At 45.5% G+C, this 19,402-nt stretch overlaps 2 protein-coding genes across 7 annotated transcripts in view; one reads left to right on the top strand and one right to left on the bottom strand.

The window, feature by feature from the left end:
* Nucleotides 1-5,138, top strand: part of LOC129834274 (kinesin-like protein KIFC3) — a 53,889-nt gene extending 48,751 nt beyond the window's left edge. For 4 of the 5 annotated variants that reach the window (XM_055899122.1, XM_055899119.1, XM_055899121.1 and 1 more), the window contains 7 exons: nt 340-463; nt 977-1,106; nt 1,211-1,440; nt 1,596-1,742; nt 3,213-3,339; nt 3,613-3,659; nt 4,196-5,138. In XM_055899122.1, the coding sequence (XP_055755097.1) occupies nt 340-463; nt 977-1,106; nt 1,211-1,440; nt 1,596-1,742; nt 3,213-3,339; nt 3,613-3,659; nt 4,196-4,204 (814 nt within the window). In that variant the 3' untranslated portion in view covers nt 4,205-5,138. The remainder of the gene's footprint in view (nt 1-339; nt 464-976; nt 1,107-1,210; nt 1,441-1,595; nt 1,743-3,212; nt 3,340-3,612; nt 3,660-4,195) is intronic. The other variant, XM_055899120.1, reaches the window with a different exon arrangement.
* A 989-nt stretch (nt 5,139-6,127) lies between these two features.
* LOC129834275 (katanin p80 WD40 repeat-containing subunit B1-like) lies at nt 6,128-17,595 on the bottom strand. 2 transcript variants are annotated; one of them, XM_055899125.1, is made up of 20 exons: nt 17,001-17,595; nt 16,385-16,627; nt 16,148-16,278; nt 15,907-16,024; nt 15,675-15,775; nt 14,287-14,328; nt 13,894-13,977; nt 12,688-12,803; nt 12,437-12,508; nt 12,152-12,302; nt 11,501-11,685; nt 10,995-11,137; nt 10,808-10,855; nt 10,438-10,505; nt 10,055-10,300; nt 9,359-9,508; nt 8,973-9,049; nt 8,742-8,816; nt 8,548-8,664; nt 6,128-8,292 (listed from the first exon to the last, which is right to left on the bottom strand). In XM_055899125.1, exons 2-20 carry the CDS (start codon nt 16,422-16,424, stop codon nt 8,157-8,159), a joined length of 2,100 nt encoding a protein of 699 aa, XP_055755100.1. In that variant the 5' UTR covers nt 16,425-16,627; nt 17,001-17,595; the 3' UTR covers nt 6,128-8,156. The 2 variants fall into 2 exon arrangements, with proteins under 2 accessions (XP_055755100.1, XP_055755099.1); XM_055899124.1 differs by having other exon boundaries at nt 16,385-16,482.
* Between the last annotated feature and the right edge of the window lie 1,807 nt (nt 17,596-19,402).

Raw genomic sequence — 19,402 nt, 5'->3', positions numbered from 1 at the left:
TCTCTGTTGCGTAATCTTTGAACATCTGTGTGTCCTTTCTGCCAAAGCGTGATAGCAGGACTCACCACGAAAAGAGAATTGGAGGGGTAGAATGTCATAACGTATGAAAGAAGCAATTTTGGCCCCACTTAGTTGGAGAGTCAACTACAGATTATCTTGATTGTTTTTGTTATGAGCTATGTATCTATCTGCCAAATGTTGTTGGGGGATATCATAGGACAAATATCATATTGACACCATACACCCAAAGTAGTGCTGTATGCATATCATTTTAAGATTTAGATTTTTTTTTATTTGAGTGGGACAATCTTTGCGACTGTGCGTTGCTGTTTCCTGTAGGAACCTTTTGGGGGACAACCAGGGTGAGAAGCTGGACATCAAGATGAATCCAGATGGTAGCGGTCAGCTCTATGTGCCGGGCCTCACGGAGTTCACTGTCCAGAGCCCTGAGGACATCAACAGGGTGAGACCACCATTCTACTACTGCCACTTATACTATGCCTGCCACAGGACATTGGGTTAGTGGGGTAGTTAGTGTGCTCTGATCTGCAATCAATTAATCAGATTTTGTTCATATGGTGTTACTTACCAGTCAAAGTGCCAAATAGTATTCCTGGCCTAAACCGCAAAGCAATACTTTTCCTTCAGTAGTGTTTTCCAAATAAATACAAAAGTGTAGAGAAAGCTGTTTTTGGGCGTTGTTTACAATCATGCGTCAGTTAATAAGATGGCTCCCACGGTTCTTTAGGCCTGAGGCTGAGTTGTCATCCTGAAATGTCTGTCAGAGCTCTTGTGTTCCCTGAACCAGTGGAATGTGCCCAAGCCTGGATTTGCCTCTAGTCTACAGATTAGTTTGTGTGTTAATGATTAAAATCTGTTCCTGTCTGTGTGTGTGTGTTCTGCCATATGCGTGAATGTGCAGATGACAGAGTAGTTATTCACTTCCTATGACCCTTGACCTGTGCTCTCTGTGTAGGTGTTTGAGCTGGGTCACATGAACAGGGCCACAGCCTGCACCAATCTGAACGAACACAGCTCCCGCTCTCACGCCCTCCTCGTCATCACCGTAGCAGGCGTCAACTCCTCCACCGGGCACCGCACGCAAGGTGTACACACACACACAATTCCTGTACCGGACATCGCACACAAGGTCCACACACACACAGACAGACAGTCATTCAGGATGTTATCTCTGTACACCCTCTACTAGGTAAGCTGAACCTGGTTGACCTGGCTGGCTCAGAGCGGATTGCTAAGTCCGGGGCAGAGGGCAGCCGCCTACGAGAGGCCCAGTGCATCAACAAGTCCCTGTCGGCCCTGGGTGACGTCATCAATGCGCTGCGGAGCCGACACTCCCACGTGCCCTTCAGGAACTCCCGGCTCACCTACCTGCTGTCTGACTCACTGAGCGGGGACAGCAAGACCCTGATGATGGTGCAGGTGAGAGAGGGAGGGGTACAGGAGGGTGTGAGAGGGATTGGGGAGGGAGAGAGGGGTGGGGGGGTTAAGGGGTTACAAATTAAATGTGTATATTAGCCTATAATAAAACCCTCAATGCTAGCCTTCAGGCTAATATCAGAAGGTATTTGCTCTAGGTGTCTCCCCTGGTCTGTAACATGAGTGAGTCGGTGTGCTCTCTGAAGTTTGCCCAGCGGGTTCGGACCATCGAGCTGGGCAACGCCACCAGGAGACAATGGGAGAACTCCTCCACCACCTCCTCGCCCACCCACGACAGCGTGGAGGTAACCTACACACACACACCCTGGAGAGAGTGAGGGACGCACTCACAAATGAAATCTCACACGTGTGCTAGGTCAGCCCAGGTCTTACGTCAAACCTTCCCCAGATCACTGAGCCTAATCTGGGGCATCAGGTTTCATTCTGTCCCTCTGCCCTTAATGATCCAAGTCGAGATGAGGTTAGGCGGAGCTGAACACAAAGCAGTTGTTTTAGGAAAATCACTTTCTAGTCAAGAAGATCTAGTTGTCTCAGGATGTTTGAAAAGGTTATCTCCAAAAAGCCTCTGGGTCGTGTCATTTCATTTTAGCAAGACATGACACCCACCATCTCAGATTGTAATGAAATTGTTTCTGTTAGAAACAGATACGAGTAGCATTTCTGCAACATTTATTTTGTGGAAATATTATTTGATATCTGAAAAATTAAGGTAATTGATCGCACCCAAATTGGACATATACATTTTTAGGATTCATATAATATTGAATAAATATAGTACCTAACATCTGATGTAGACCCCCCACGCCCAAACCCAACAACGAGTATACACTATCAATTCGCTATGTTTGACAAGATGTATGAGCTGTGGCTCGGCATATTGTTTATTCATCCTATCTAATATATTCTGAATGAATTTGGTGGTAGTTTTTTTCCCCCTGTTCAGAGAAATTAGTAATTGAAGTTATGTCCCATTCTACAACTACATATTACCACGTTCTGACCACTAAATGGTGCAGAGATTTTACACGTTCGGGAAAGGTGATAAATGGTTTCTATTATGGACCATTCCTGATGACCACTTAGTTATGATTAGCTTAGTTCATTGTGGGAGATAATTTCAACAGACACACTGCTTTCATCAGATGAAAACTGCCGAGGTAATGCCAGACAGAGCCTGCACTCAAATGCATAATAGATGCATCCAGTCTGGCTTTGAGAAGTGTTTACACCTGTATAGAAAGTTGAACTTGCAAGCTTGCAGCAGGGTCGTTCCATTTCATGTCAGCAAGCCACGACGCCCACCATCTCAGATTGTTCTGACACCATCTAGTGGTCAGAACATGGTAATGTCAGGTGTCGGCATAATTTTATTTTCATTCATTTTGGAGTAGAATGTCCTTTTTAAAAAGTCACCAGAACTTCTACATACAAATTATCTTGGGGAGTACCCCGAACCCACTAAGCAGGGGGACTGGAACTAATCAAACTCGCATTTAAATTATCCTCTTTCCCTAAAAGCATGATGGTCATGACTTTCTTACATGAAATGGGAGGTTAACTTGGCCCCAGACAATCGATCTGAGATCGACTTAAGTTTCAGTCATGGGATTTTGCTTTAACCCCTGACTGCAGTAGAAGAGAGCGAAACGGAGAAACAATCGTAATCTAGTTAGACAGGATCCTTAGCGGAATGGAATAAGGAACTTGAATTTTGGTATTGATATTTCTGTCATTTAACTTTGACCTTTCTGCAGCTGGACTCTCCCCCGGTGACTCCCGTGCCCCTCCCTATCTCCCGGGCCAGCAGTGCCGGCTCCACCCTCTCTGCCTCCTCCAAAACCCCCACCACACGACGGCGGTCTCAGTCCCAGCTCTCTACAGGTAAATGTACACACACACACAAACACATCCCTTAGTCCCAGGTCTCAACAGGTACACATGCCTCTCTGTCACCAAGAACCCTGGGACCCATCAATATACAACAACGATAATATGTGCACACACCCCATACACACACACACACACACACCACCTTATGCCACCATTATTGGGATGATAAAAAAAACTAAGTGAACTCAAGTGAGGTGTGAATGGTCAGGGTGAATCCGTTCACTCCTGTGTCCTGATCCTCTGGTCTGATTGGTTGGTTTGCAGACAGGCTGTTAGGCAGAGCCAGCCCATTGGTGGGGGACGGTGGGCAGGTAGGTGGGGTTTATGCTGATTGGTCGCTTGGCATGGAAAGTAAATGCTCAGCATGGCATGGTGCCCTGTGCCCACCCGAGTCACCTGGTCAATGCCCACCTATCTAACACACCCTGCCTCTAACCCCAGGAAGTCGTGTGTGTGTGCGACTGTAAACTTTTTGCTTGGGTCTTGACCCTTGTCCCTCTGTCTGTGTGTGAGAGAGGCTGCAAGCTTTGTTTGTCTATCTGCAGATTCATGTGTGTGTCGGTAAAGGTGTCCGTACATGTCTGTGGCTCTCTGGCAGTTTGTGATTTTGTCTGTGACTGACGGTCTGACTGTCTGAATGCAGTTCTTATGTGAGCTGTATATTGTATGATGTGAGGGTGTTTGTGTCTCGTCTATGTGGATGTATGTTTGGGTGTGTGGAATCTGTGGATATATCACCTCTTCCTCTCCCCCATCTGTGCTGCTCTCTGGCTGGGTTGTAGTGAGACGTTATTAACACACCACTCCCCACTATTCAGTTTCCTAAACCTATTACTCTTCCCTACAGGACGACTAAAACTGTCTGTCTAAAGGCTCCAATGGATTCAGAATGAACCCGGACCCTGACCCAGTCAGCCATTGGGCCTTCTAAACAGGAGGGTGTTAACCAGCACCTTGACCCACCAATAGGTTGTTCCCATCTCCTTCTGCTGATCTCACTCAGCCAATGGGTGAGAGAAACTGGACTACTGATCAGATTGAGAGAATGGTGACATTTCATTTATTGAGCTGTTTGAACAGCAGAGGGATGAAGAGGGGGATACGAACTTTGACCCTCATGGAAGGCCCATATCAAGACTCTGTCCCGATGCTCTAAAATGGCCTCCAAGTCTCCTTTTCATTACCACTGATAGCTGAAAGGAATGGATAGGTGTTCATTTTAGCCAGGACTGTTGTACAGCCCCCCATATCTTAACTACGTGTCCTCGTTTATACCCCTCAAGGAACACAACACACCAGACTGCAAGTGACTACAGGACACACCTGTCTGTCTTCCACACCTGACTAGGGGCCAAAGGGGAGGAGCACCTGAGAGTAACACAGGCCCCTGTCCTAAAAACAACTCTCATAAAGAAACCCTATACTCCTCACAGCCCAGAACAACTCCACCCCAACTTTCACACCTTCACCTTTGACCCTTCAACTGGGCCTGTGATCTATTCTCCCATTGGCCAATGTACTTCCTCTCCCCGCCCCTCACAAGAACGCCACACCCACACCCTTAGTGCTAACCAATCCCTTCGTCCCATCATCCATTAACAGTATAGCCCTTTCAATCACAGTATTTCTGGGTAAAAATGCACTTTAAACAAGGCTGATACCTTCTTGATGTGTTTTATAACAATGCTCCAGTTACGGATTATGATAATATGCATATACAGTATATATCTGTGTGTTTGAGATGTTTTTTTTATTTATCCCTTTAGACTCCATTGGGGGGGGGGGGGGGGGGGGGGGGGGGTTACATCCTGGTCTCCTTCCACACTTTCTCCCCCTCATCCAATCAGGGTATTCTATGAAGCTGGGCTTCTTTTGCCCTGTAGGACGCAAGCAATAAGAGACGTGAGTGCAGAGAGCGTTTAACTTCCTGTGTAGCCGTTTTGTGTTTCAGATTAGATTTCTCCAGGGCAATACAGAGCCGCCTCAGCACTGCATGGAAACGTTCATGGTGTCGTGTTTGTTGTACCGCGTGAATAAAGCTAGACGATTCAAACTCCCTGCCAGACAGGAAATGCCATTCCTGTTATTGGATGCTGCCGGTTGAAGTTGCACAGATCTAGGATTAGTTTATTCCACCCAAATTCTAAGGTTATCCAATAGGGACACAACACCAAACTGACCCTAGATCTGCATCCAGGACAGCTTTATTCTACTCCCTATGGCTGACCACAAGCAACCAATGACAACGTGATCGCCTCACAGAACAGACACTGCTGCCCCCGAGGGAGTGATCGAGCTGGTGAACTGTGTTTGAAAATGCATCGTGTAAATAGGAATGCTTTGTACATTTGATCAGCTGATCGATCAATACATATCAGCTCATCGACCGTGTGTCTTCAATGTTAAACCAATGTTCCCTCCAATACCAGGATGTCCGAGGAACATTGGGGACACGCTGCGTCGTGTTGGTTGTTGATGGGTATCTCTACTTGCTTTTGTCTTTGTTGTAGAAACCTACTGCGGCAGTCGTGTTTTTTGTACACCCTTTTTTAATAAACACTCGATACGAAATGAAACTCGGCCGTTTTCTTATGCTCTCTCTAACAGATGTTTGTCGAAATATCCTGCATCAGCGTTTATTAAAGGGTAGGTTGTATTACACCTACTCGGGACAATGCTCTTTGACCAACTGGTTCGGGATGGTTGCAGCCATAGCGTTGTATAGAGCAGGAGTTCCCACCCGTCTATATCTATATATCCAAGCACTGTTCACACATCGTTGGTTTTACAGGTTTATAGCTTATTTCCTGCAATTCTACACATTTTCTCATAGGGTGAAAGAAAATGTCGCAGCTTTAAAGCTAATTGTCTATTCATGTGATATGAGTTACAAAAAAAATCTAACATGGGCTAGTTGAGCTGGACATTTCTGATAAGGTATGTGGCAGGTAGCCCAGCAACCGAAAGGTCGCTGGTTCAAATCCCCGAGCTGTAAGTCGCTCTGGGTGAATGTATGCAATGGCTAACATGAAGAGAAACTGATCCACCCACACAGACAGCGTTGTGAAGAAGGCGCAGCAGCGCCTCTTCAACCTCAGGAGGCTGAAGAAATTCGGCTTGTCACCAAAAGCACTCACAAACTTCTACAGATGCACAATCGAGAGCATCCTGTCGGGCTGTATCACCGCCTGGTACGGCAACTGCTCCGCACACAACCGTAAGGCTCTCCAGAGGGTAGTGAGGTCGGCAGAACGCATCACCCGGGGCAAACTACCTGCCCTCCAGGACACCTACACCACCCGATGTCACAGGAAGGCCATAAAGATCATCAAGGACAACAACCACCCGAGCCACTGCCTGTTCACCCCGCTATCATCCAGAAGGCGAGGTCAGTACAGGTGCATCCAAGCAGGGACCGAGAGACTGAAAAACAGCTTCTATCTCAAGGCCATCAGACTGTTAAACAGCCACCACTAACATTTAGCGGCCGCTGCCAACAAACTGACTCAGCTCCAGCCACCTTAAAAATGGGAATTGATGGAAATTATGTAAAAATGTACCACCAGCCACTTTAAACAATGCCACCTAATATAATGTTTACATACCCTACATTACACATCTCTTATGTATATACTGTACTCTATATCATCTACTGCATCTTGCCATCTTATGTAATACATGGACCACTAGCCACTTTAAACTATGCCACTTTATGTTTACATACCCTACAGTACTCATCTCATAGGTATATACCGTACTCTATACCATCTACTGCACCTTGCCTATGCCGTCTGTACCATCACTCATTCATATATCTTTATGTACATATTCTTTATCCCTTTACACTTGCGTGTATAAGGTAGTAGTTGCGGAATTGTTAGGTTAGATTACTTGTTATTACTGCATTTCGCTACACTCGCATTAACATCTGCTAACCATGTATGTGACTAATAAAATTTGATTTGATTTGATAACCCAATTTCAAAAATTGCACCTTGTGCATTTTACTAGCCCATTTTTGACTGTTGTTCAAATGTATCTGCCCTCTCAGTGGCTAGAATGGTCCCGACTGCCTTCCAGTTTAAAACGTTAGAGTATCCATTCTATTGAGGCCTTCACATTGGAGTGGTGGGTGGACTAGTGCCTTTCAAACAGTGCTGCTCTCTGTTGGGAGTGGAATTACACACATCTTAACGAGTTGTTCCTTTCAATACCAGAAACATGCCTAAAACTAGACTTTATTTGAAAAACATGTTCTTTTAGTGTTAACAATACTTTCAAATAGTGCATCTAGGGTTGACATCTCAGGTACAGAATGTAGAGAGAATATTTAAATAGAACCACACCTTGCGGCTTTTAAAGGCAATTTCTGATTCACCCGAAATATGCAGCATTTATGGTGAATAGGATCTCCTCGTGAACATTGCTTTTTAAAAGCCGCAACGCCTATAACCCACGATCGGATAGAAACCTGGCCCGTGTGTGTGTGGAGGAATTACGGAAAGTGTGTGTGCTCATCTGTGGTGGGCAAGTTAAGGTTACAGAGGACATCATTTCTCTCACATACCGATTCAGAAGTGCCCAGTGTTTTTAAATAGGAGAGCCGAGTCCTAACATGGACTTCTATCCCGCCCGGTCTCTGAGTCCACTGCTTCAGTCCATCCACACGCAGTGTGAATCTGTGATTGTCCCCTGATTTACCACTCCGGTGGACGACAGAGCGCCGCCGTCAGTCAGACTTGAGTCCTCACAGCACAGTGCTCAGCCATTGAGGAATCTGTGCGTGTCTCCAGTTGCATGGTCGACTGTCAGTAGTCCAGTGGGGCCATGAGCAGCTGCAGCTCTTTGAAGGCGCTGCCGTGGCGACCCACCTGGTCGGACTTGTTCTTCACCACGTCCCTGAGGTTCTTCAGCTGCTTGTAGCACGCCTTGCACTTCTGGTGGCTGGGCTCAAACACAAACCATTCATTCACAGTATGCAATGGAAATGGCCTGCCTCAGTGTGGTAGACTTTGAACTCTATCCAAAATCTATCAAGAGTTTTTCCTTCAAGCAATATTGGTTGAAAATGGTTCTTTAGTGATGGGTTACATAGCGTAAGTCTCCAGGACCAGGATTAGTGACCATTGCATTAACACACACTACAGTAAGTATGGTTAAAAGCACAAGCATGTTTAGGATTTAAATGGTGAACCTCACCGTTCCTCCCGTGTTATATCCACTCCAACAGACGGGGGCGCTGTCAGCGTGTCTGAGATGAGAGGCCAGAAACGCTTCAGGATCAGCTTCAGAGACGTGCAACCCGTCTGCACATAACTGACCACACGGGGAGAGAGAAGATGGGTTAAGATGGGTTACACATTTATACACACACTTGTTATCACTCGTCTCACCTCTCATACTTGCTTTGCAGCAGCTCTTCAATCTGGGGCAGGATAGAGGTACACAGGTCCAGTTTCCATAGCGACCTGGGGGACAGGTCAAATGACTTAATGTCACTGTTAAGGGGCATTCATGGTACTCTCACCAACACCAAGAGAGACAGTGAGAGTATACGTGTGGCCTCCTCAGCCAATTAAGATCGGCAGTCGTTTGTATGCGGGCCCGTTTCAACATCCACTCACGGTTTGAGGTTAACGATGTTGAGGATGTCCACGACGATCGAGAGATCCTTCATCGAGACCGCAGAGTCCAAGGAGGTCTGAAGACAGAGCAGCAACCAATCACAATCACTCAAAAAAAACACCTAGAGGCAGCCAGTAACATCTCTCCATACTTTGACGCCACAAACAGCTAACCAATCAAAACGGATTGTCCGTCAGTTGAAGGATGTCGTCTGAGTTCAACATTGAAAGTCAAGTGACGTTAACATGAACATTGTCTGAATCTTGAGCATGGAGTTCAACATTGAAAGTCAAGTGACGTTAACATGAACATTGTCTGAATCTTGAGCATGGGGGTAATGATGCAATGTTAACGTTGTGTTAGCGTTGTCTGTTAAGTGCCATACCTTGACGTCCCCGCTGCCCCACACGGCTCTGATGGTGTCCAGGTTCTTGTGTCGACTGGTGAGCATCACACACATGGTGTCATGACCCTTTCTGATCTGAGCCAGAGCCTCGTCATCACCCAGTACACTGGGACGGTTGTTACGAGCAGGCTGGGACAGAGAGAGTTGCAAACGTATATAACCTGGTAAATACACACACCTGTTCAAATCATACCTAAACCTACAAAGTTAGGTGCCAATTCCATTTCTGTGCGCATGTGTTTAAACCTATTTAAAAAGCTGACCATCTTGTTTTTGATGCGTAGCACAATTTAACTGGATCATTTGAGTGAATTTAAAGCTGTACTGCTATGGTAGGTTCTACGTTGAGCTGATTTTACATGTTGATATGCATTAAATGACTTTGTGTTCCATTTCATTCTATACCCAGTTTATCTTATGGGGCTTGTGGTAGAGAAGAAAGTCCAAAGTTAAAAACAGTGTCGATGGCAGAGGTGTTCGGTGATGTCAGAGGCTAATAATAGGAGAACAGTACTATTCCACTCTGATCTACTACCGCCGGCAGTACAGTTTTATTATTAATCATAAATACATTTGAATTTAACCATACAAATTGTGATGTCTTTTGAGTGAAATGTCTCCATGGGAAACAAACAAGATTGTGTGTGTGTGTTACGCATGTATATACACACTCACAGGAAGGAAATCTCCCACGTTGAGTCCTATTGGTTCATTCCTGGAGGAGAAGATGACGCTGGGCTGGGGTTTGGCCTTCGCCATAGCAACGACCGGTGGGGGGGCTGGGTGGTGTGCAGGGGGGTGGTTAGTCGGCGGTCGTGCGGTTACCACTGGGATGGGACAGGGCGCCGTGGCGACCACAGTAGGCTCCACCCTCAGGACCGGAGTGGACGATGCCACTGGAAGGTTCTTCAACAGGCCGGGCTGCAGTGACACACACACAAGAAACAAATCTAACTTATTTACATAGAAAAAGTCACACAGACCGAGACAATCCCACATTCACACTCGGGCATTACAAAAACACAAATCAGTCACACGTACAACTATACAGTACAAACCTGCTGTCTGTCAGTCATAGGAGTCATGAGCTCCACCAGCCCTTGGTTAGCCCTCACCACAAAACTCTCTGAGGAAAAGAGGGAGAGAGAACTTGAATATGAGCGGCGGAGTCTGGTGAAGCGGACCCAACATGCCCCTTGACGACGGGGGTTCGAGCCCTAGCTCGACCGACTGTCTGTCTGTGCCCTTCCTTTCTTTATCCATCTCCATGACATGTCTCCCATTCTGTTCTTCTATACAATAAATAAATAATAAAACAAAAATAACTTGTAATATGAAACTCAGGACAGCAACACATCAATGTGATAGCTTTATCACAAACACAAATGCAATACTGCTCACACTAACGGCTTGACAGAAGGGACTCACCATCTTCTAGGGGGGCAGGGAAGGGCTCACTCTTTGGGGGGGTGCGAGCTGGAAGGGGGGAAACAAGGAGACTTTTAGTATGAAATTCGAGAATGATTGAGACACTGCTAGATGTTAATGTAGTAATACATGCATTCTGCTGTTCGTGTGAACACTGAATAGAAGGCAATGAAACGTATCGGCCTACAGATGGCGCTCTTTGGCTGGAAGATCTCTTTGTAGTCCTCGGGGTTACGGATCTCGGCGGAGGACTCCTTCTCGTCCTCGCTGCTGGGGCTCCTCCTCTCCCCCTCGGGACTGCGCCGGTCTGACTCAGAACTCTGCTTCACCCTGGAGGAGCACACGCCAAATAGTCTGCTTATTGATTCAACGGAAACTAACGGACGCGGTTTTGATGCAGTATTCGCTATTTAACATATGATATTTAGCAGTGTGGATACATTTCATATATGGGTGGTCCCGGGAACGGAGGCCGCCTGGCATTGCAAGCGGCATTCTCTACCAACTCCGCTACAGTGGACCACATGATTTGAACCGCTACGATTTGAATCAACTCATAGGGGATTTTGTTGAAACAGATTCTGTTGCATATTGGGCCAAATACTAAATCGGAGTTAAGCGTGCCCAGCTCACATTAGGGTTAGGATTCGCTCCATAGGAAGTAGAATAGCGGCGTTCGGAAGTGGGCAGTACCTCTGTGTGCTGCAGGTGGTCAGGGGTCGGTCGTAGTTGCGTCGCAGCGTGGATCCTTTCGGGGAGGGCTCTGTGAGCGGCTGGTCGTCCTGGATCACGCCTTGGATCACAGAGCCAGACTTCTTCACCCGCGTCAGATCCACCACGTAGGACGAAACATTAGCCAGATTGTACGACACGCCAATCTTGGAGAGAGAGATGAGAGGGGGGGAGGAGAAACAGTAGAGCAAACAAAGAACACAAGAGGTTGGCTATTGGTAACACTAATAGTAACAGTGACAGTAGAGAATGTAAAATTGTCACGCTGACGCCACAGAACTACATAAAGAATCCCTAATAGTCATTTAATGAGGTCCCAATGGCTCTCACACAAGAAAGGTTGCAGTAACACATTAGTTACATAGTAATAGTAACATTAAAAGAGTAACCCCCCCCAACAACAACAACAAAAACACTAACATTCGCACTTGTCTTTTCCTACTAGCACTGACTTTGTTGATGACTATTTTGAGGAAAAACGTACTTACAATGACTGAAATGTGGTTGTCTCACCATCTTAAGATGAATGCACTAACTGTAAGTCGTTCTGGATAAGTGTCTGCTAAATGACTCAAATGTAAAACATTTAAAAGTAACGTCATGCTCACACACCAGCTGGTGGTTGCAGATAGCCAGGTCTGCCACCTTGCCCCAGCCCACTGGCACCACATCAAAGCAGCGGTCGGGCTCCCAGCCATACACACGGAGAGAGTCCACAGCTCCACTGTACAGACAGCAGCCATCCAGGTTGAAGGCCAGACACCTGGAGAGAGAAATGGGGGAGAGGAAAAAGGATGTAGGGATAGTTTATATACACGGTATAGAATGTTGCATCTGAACTTCTAATATTGTGGTGTCCCGCCAACCACACTTGTTAGCAGCGAAGGAAGTCCTCACCTGACTGGTCCCAGCTCTCCCTCTGATGAGCCAATCATCTTGAACTTTTCCAGATCCCACAGTTTGATGGTCCTGTGGGGAACAGACATACACACACAGATAAGAGCTGTGATGAAGCCAGTGGGAAAAAACAGCCATCCTTAAGGCATTCCATTTTAGTATTGGAGTTGAAGCCATCGGAAGCAAATGTTCAGTTACCTCATACGTATTTATTGACTATTTTTCACCCCCAGAGCGTGTGGATACAATACCTGTCAGAGCTGCCTGACGCTAGCAGATACTCGTTGGGGTGGAACTGGATGATGTTGATGGCTCCGGTGTGTGCTGTAAACTCTGTGATCATCTTCCCCGCAGTCAGGTCCCACAGCTAGGACACACAGGTCAAAGGGCAATGTGAGTTCCTGACTGGCACAGCTAGGAATATTATGAATCAAGTAAGCTGATCCCAGGTCTGAAGGAGAACTTCTATGCAGAGGGGTATACTACAAAGCGGGATCAATGAGTTAGCCAGCTGACTTTGATAAACAACCAGAATTAACGATGACTTTCTTAATGAACCAGAACATCTAAATTTAGATATGTGTTTTTGGTTGTTGAGTCAATTAGGCCATGCCCATTTCAAGCTTATTTCCCCAAAAAGTTATGTCAGAATACTTAGCCAAGTTTCACTGCTTCGCAGTGCTAACTGCGCCACCAGAGTCTCTGGGTTCGCCCCCAGGCTCTGTCGCAGCCGGCCGCGACCGGGAGGTCCGTGGGGCGACGCACAATTGGGCTAGTGTCGTCCGGGTTAGGGAGGGTTTGGCCGGTAGGGAATTCCTTGTCTCATCGCGCTCCAGCGACTCCTGTGGCGGGCTGGGCGCAGTGCGCGCTAACCAAGGGGGCCAGGTGCACGGTGTTTCCTCCGACACATTGGTGCGGCTGGCTTCCGGGTTGGAGGCGCGCTGTGTTAAAGAAGCAGTGCTGCTTGGTTGGGTTGTGCCTCGGAGGACGCATGGCTTTCGACCTTCGTCTCTCCCGAGCCCGTACGGGAGTTGTAGCAATGAGGCAAGATAGTAATTACTAGCGATTGGATACCACGAAAATTGGGGAGAAAAGGGGATAAAAAATAGTAATAAAAAAAAAAAAAGAATACTTAGCCAAGTTAGCCAACTCATTAATCCTGCTTCCCTCTGAACATAAGGTTGAGAGTATACAATAGGGCTCTGCAACCCTGTTCCTGGAGAGCTACCCTCCTGTAGGTTTTCGCTCAAGACCCAGTTGTAACTAACTTGACTCAGTTTATCAACCAGCTAATTATTAGAATCGGTGGCGCTAGATTAGGGTTGGAGCGAAAACCTGCAGGACGGCAGCTCTCCAGGAACTGGGTTGGAGAGCCCTGGTTCACAAAGTGACCACAGTCATGTGAGATGAGAAACATGTGAAAGCAAGCTTCTGACAATGTGCAGGTGGGTACGTACCTTGATGGTGCTGTCATCACTAGCAGAGGCCAACCATTTCCCATCTGGACTGAAGGCCAGGCACCTCACTGCCTGAGTGTGACCCTGCACAAGCACATTATGCCATATGAAATTGATATATAAACACAGCCCCCCTACTCCTGTCCAGACGGTCAGTCCCCAACCCCTCCTCCCCAGGCCAGACAAGATAGTGTTTACCGTCTCACTGTAATCCCTGGCTTAGTCTTGGAGCCAGACATAGACACGCAGCAATTAGAGCTGATTAGCAAACCCGCTCCCAACATAATCAGCCAGCAGGCCGCTCACAGACAGTGGGGGGGGGGGGTCTTTAGCCGATAATTGACCTTGGTGCTCTTCAGTTGGGTATAAATTACACACGGGCGCAAGTCTTACCTTGTATCTGAACACACAGCCCTTTCTCCGTACATCCCACAGCTGAAAGAGAAAAACTCTGTTTAAGCACAATATCACATACAAACCCACATACAGTACCAGTCAAAAGTTTGGACACACCTACTCATTCAAGGGATTTTCTTTATTATGATCATTTTCTACATTGTAGAATAATAGTGAAGACATAAACTATGAAATAACACATATGGAATCATGTAGTAACCAAAAAGTGTTAAACAAATATATTTTAGATTCTTCACAGTAGCCACCCTTTGCCTTGATAACAGCTTTGCACATGCTTGGCATTCTCTTAACCAGCTTCACCTGGAATGCTTTTCCAACAGTCTTGAAGGAGTTCCCACATATGCTGAGCACTTGTTGGCTGCTTTTCCTTCACTCTGCAGTCCAACTCATCCCAAACCATCTCAATTGGGTTGAGGTCAGGTGATTGTGGAGGCCAAGTCATCTGATGCAGCACCATCACTCTCCTTCTTGGTCAAATAGCCCTTACACAGCCTGGAGGTGTGTTGGGTCATTGTCCTGTTGGAAAACAAATTATAGTCCCACTAAGCGCAAACCAGATAGGATGGCGTATCGCTGCAGAATGCTGTGGTAGCCCTGCTGGTTAAGTGTGCCTTCACAGACAGTGTCACCACCAAAGCACCATCACACAACCTCCTCCATGCTTCACAGTGGGAACTACATATTCGGAGATTGTCCGTTCACCTACTCTTCGTCTCACAAAGACATGGCAGTTGGAACCAAAAATCTCAAATTTGAACTCTACCGGTCTAATTTCCATTGCTCGTGTTTCTTGGCCCAAGCAAGTCTTCTTATTATTGGTGTCCTTTAGTAGTGGTTTCATTGCAGCAATTCAACCACGAAGGCCTGATTCACGCAGTGTCCTCTTAACAACTGTTGTTTCCCTTTGCTTATTTGAGCTGTTCTTGCCAAAATATGGACTTTACAAAATAGGGCTATCTTCTGTATACCACCCCTACCTTGTCACAACACAACGATTGGCTCCAATGCATTAAGAAGGAAAGAAATTCCACAAATTAACTTTAAACAAGGCACACCTGTTAATTGAAATGCATTCCAGGTGACTACCTCGTGAAGCTGGTTGAGAGAATGCCAAAAGTGTGCAAAGCTGTCAAGGAAAAAAGATTAGAAAAATCTCAAATATATTTTGATTAACACTTTTTTGTTTACTACATGGTTCCATATGTGTTATTTCATAGTGTTGATTCTTGACTATTATTCTGCAATGTAGAAAATAGTAAAAATAAAGACAAACCCTGGAATGAGTAGCTGTGTCCAAACTTTTGACTGGTACTGTACATAGTAGAGTTCTTAACAACACTCAATCATGCAGCACACATACACACCTTGATGTTGGTGTCCATGGAACCAGATGCCAGGTATTCCCCAAACGGGTGGAAGTCCAAGCTGCAGATATTGGCCTTGTGTCCCATTAGAGTTCTTAGGACTGGGATAAAATAGCAAAACATTGTTATGGCATTCTCAGAACTGGTAGCCTAGGTCTAGTTGACTCACATCTCCACATCCCACGCGCCTAGCCTCCCCATACACACAATATTAGGAGAAATGCAGTCTCACTCTTTGCAGCCTCCAGGTCCCATACGCGGAGTGATCCGGACTGTGAGCCAGCCACCACCTGCTCCTCAGAGTTATTAAACTTTACACACTCTACTGGGTTATTATGGCCTGTCAAACTCTGAGGGGACGATAAGGTGGGAGAGAGTTGGAAATACACATTTTAGTTACAGGCAGCAGAAATAAGCAGAGATCAAACTGTGCACACACACACGTCTTCCCTAAAGGTCTGACTAGTCTGTACCATGATGCAGTTGGGTTTGCTGACTGCCCAGATGTTAACTCGGCAGTCCTCTCCCCCAGTGGCTAGCAGACGGCCTGAGTTCTTCCCCAGGGCCAGACACGCCACATTACTGGAGTGGGCTACAATCTCCTCTGGAACAAAAAAAAACAATCCACAACACACCAGGATGAACCTCGGGGTCCATGAAACCAATACGATTGTGGTCTGGAAAGGGTGAGTGAAATGGAGACCACTCACGTAATCTCCATGATGTTTTGGTGGTGTTGAACACAGCCATGTTGATTCTTGGGCGTCCAACACTCAAAGGAGTGTTGTTATTATTCACACAGCGCTAACTGCGTCAGGTGTGTTGATTGTATGATGAGACCAATGAAAGAACAAGAGGCAAAGGGGAAATACTTTGTATGACAAATTGTTGATGGTGGCAGAATATAAAATGTCAACTTCTCTGCTTCATGTCCCTGTTGGCTTCTCTTGAAGCTGAGGGAGGATGCAAACAAAATAGAAACCGTTTAATCCAGCTATTTATTACACGTAGTCAAATCTACGCTATTGGCGTTGGCAAACTGGTTCGCTGACAGGCTGTTAACTTAGCTAGCTAACGTTAGCTGGCTATGTACTGTTAACTAGCTTAAACGAAACAAAGTAACGCTTTATTTCGGGCTGCAATTTAGGCAAATGTCATAGTCATGCAAATACCCGTAAGCTAGCTAAGGCAGCTAGTAAACGCCATGTCGATGGTTAAACAGTTTGGTTAAACTTTATTAGCATAACTTGCTAACGTTAACAGCTCAATTAGCTAGCTACTTAAATTGCTCGTCCTGGGCAGGGCAAAATATAATACAGAACATACCTGCATTTTAAGCTAATTGCCACCAGAATATCTCTAGCTATGATTGGTGAAAAGAGAATGGTTAAGACCGAAATCAATAGCTGGCTAGTTGATGCCAACTACTAATCTGCTTTCTGTCTGGCTCCTTCAGTCCTTGTTGTTGATATCATGTTTGTGTGGCTGCATGCGACAACAGTTTTCACTTGCCGCTTAGCAACTGGACTTTCGATGAGATCACTTATTTACTTCCGGATGTCTGAAGTTCAGGGGACGCATGACTACTCAAAACCCGCACACAAAGCCTGAAAACTTGCCCATTTTCATCAGCAGCAATATAACAGTTGCCACATTTAGCCAATAAACACTTTTCCCATTACGTTGTCGAGGAACTTATGAATATCGACGTAACGTAACGACGAAATAAGAAAAAAACGTTTTTCCATCCAAATAATACTTATTGGCGGCTAACGTGACTAATAAAGGAATTTGAATATGTCGCAAGAGAAAAGATAATTCGCTCTTATTTTAAACTCGTCGTTTCCATCAGTCGATGTCGATTTAACTCCCGAGTGGCGCACCGGTCTAAGGCACTGCATCTCAGTGCCAGGGGCGTCACCATGGACCCTGGTTCGATGTATCACAACAGGCGGAGTTTTGGGAGTCTGTTGCGCACAATTGGCCCAGTGCCGTCCGGGTTAGGGTTTGTCCATGGTTGGCCGTGATTGTAAGTAAGAATGTGTTCTTAGACTTGCCTAGTTAAATAAAGATTCAATAAAATAAATAACTAGTTTCATTGTAAATAAATCCATTATATGCATAACTATAGATAAATCCGACAGGAGAGTTTGAGGGAAGAAAGTTGGACAGAGGATCTCGAAATCTCTGTACAAGAAACACTTGGCTAACCTTCAAAAGAATGTTAGGCTATTTTCTGGCAATTATTGTATGCCTGATGTTAAGACTACAAACCATTAGAAATTGCCAATTTGCAAGATTGACTTGTAATTTCAATAGGCATAGGCTAGGCATAATAAAATCTAGGTTTATGGTGGTAATTCAACTTTGCCATGGTTTGGTTAGCTACAGTGGCAAGAAAAGGTATGTGAACCCTTTGAAATTACCCGAATTTCTGCTTAAATTGGTTATAACATTTTATCTGCTCTTCATCTAAGTCACAACAATAGACAAACACAGTATGCTTAAACTAACAACACACAAATTATTGTATTTTTATTGTCTATATTGAATACATAATATAAACATTCACAGTGTTTGTTGGGGGAAATTATGTGAACCCCTAGGCTAATAACTTCTCCAAAAGCTAATTGGAGTCAGGAGTCGGCTCACCAAGAGTCCAATCAATGAGATGAGATTGGAGATGTTGGTTAGCGCTGCCCTGCCCTATCAAAAACACTCACAAAATTTGAGTTTGCTATTCACAAGAAGCATTGCTTGAAGTGAACCATGCCTCGAACAAAAGAGATCTCAGAAGACCTAAGATTAAGAATTGTTGACTTGCATAAAGCTGAAAAGGGTTACAAGCCTTGATGTTCATCAGTCCATCAGTTGATGTTCATCAGTCCATCAGTAAGACAAATTATCTATAAATGGAGAAAGTTCAGCACTGTTGCTACTCTCCCTAGGAGTGGCCATCCTGCAAAGATAACTGCAAGAGCACAGTGCAGAATGCTCAATGAGGTTAAGAAGAATCCTAGAGTGTCAGCTAAAGACTTACAGAAATCTCTGGAACATGCTATCATCTCTGTTGACGAGTCTACGATATGTAAAACACTTAACAAGAATAGTGTTCATGGGAAGACACCACAGAAGAAGCCACTGCTGTCCAAAAAAAACATTGCTGCACGTCTGAAGTTCGCAAAAGAGCACCCGGATGTTCCGCAGCGCTACTGGCAAAATATTCTGCGGACAGATGAAACTAAAGTTGAGTTGTTTGGAAGGAACACAAAGCACTATGTGTGAAGAAAAAAAGGCACAGCACACCAACATCAAAACCTCATCCCAACTGTAAAGTATGGTAAATGGAGCATCATGGTTTGGAGCTGCTTTGCTGCCTCAAGGCCTGGACAGCTTGCTATCATCGACAGATTTCCCAAGTTTATCAAAACATTTTGCAGGAGAATGTAAGGCTATCTGTCCATTGGGTGATGCAACAGGACAATGACCCAAAATACAGAAGTAAATGAACAACCGAATGGCTTCAACAGAAGAAAATACACCTTCTGGACTGGCCCAGTCAGAGTCCTGACTTCAACCCGATTGAAACGCTATGGCATGACCTCCAGAGAGCAGTTCACACCAGACATCCCAAGAATATTGCTGAATTGAAATAGTTTTGTAAAGAGGAATGGTCCAAAATTCCTCCCGACCGTTGTGCAGGTCTGATCCGCAACTACAGAAAACGT

This window comes from Salvelinus fontinalis, chromosome 35 (genome assembly GCF_029448725.1).
Source record: "Salvelinus fontinalis isolate EN_2023a chromosome 35, ASM2944872v1, whole genome shotgun sequence".
NCBI lineage: Eukaryota > Metazoa > Chordata > Actinopteri > Salmoniformes > Salmonidae > Salvelinus > Salvelinus fontinalis.
This window is presented reverse-complemented; position numbering and strand designations above follow the sequence as displayed.

Bases quoted from the DNA above. Each gene is read 5' to 3' on its own strand.
- LOC129834275 (XM_055899125.1), bottom strand. From the start codon at position 16,424: ATGGCTGTGTTCAACACCACCAAAACATCATGGAGATTAC. The intron at 12,509-12,687 runs GTATTGTATCCA...TGTTCCCCACAG, and splicing joins GCGTCAGGCAGCTCTGACAG to GACCATCAAACTGTGGGATC. The intron at 11,138-11,500 runs GTACTGCCCACT...GTGCTCCTCCAG, and splicing joins ACCACCTGCAGCACACAGAG to GGTGAAGCAGAGTTCTGAGT.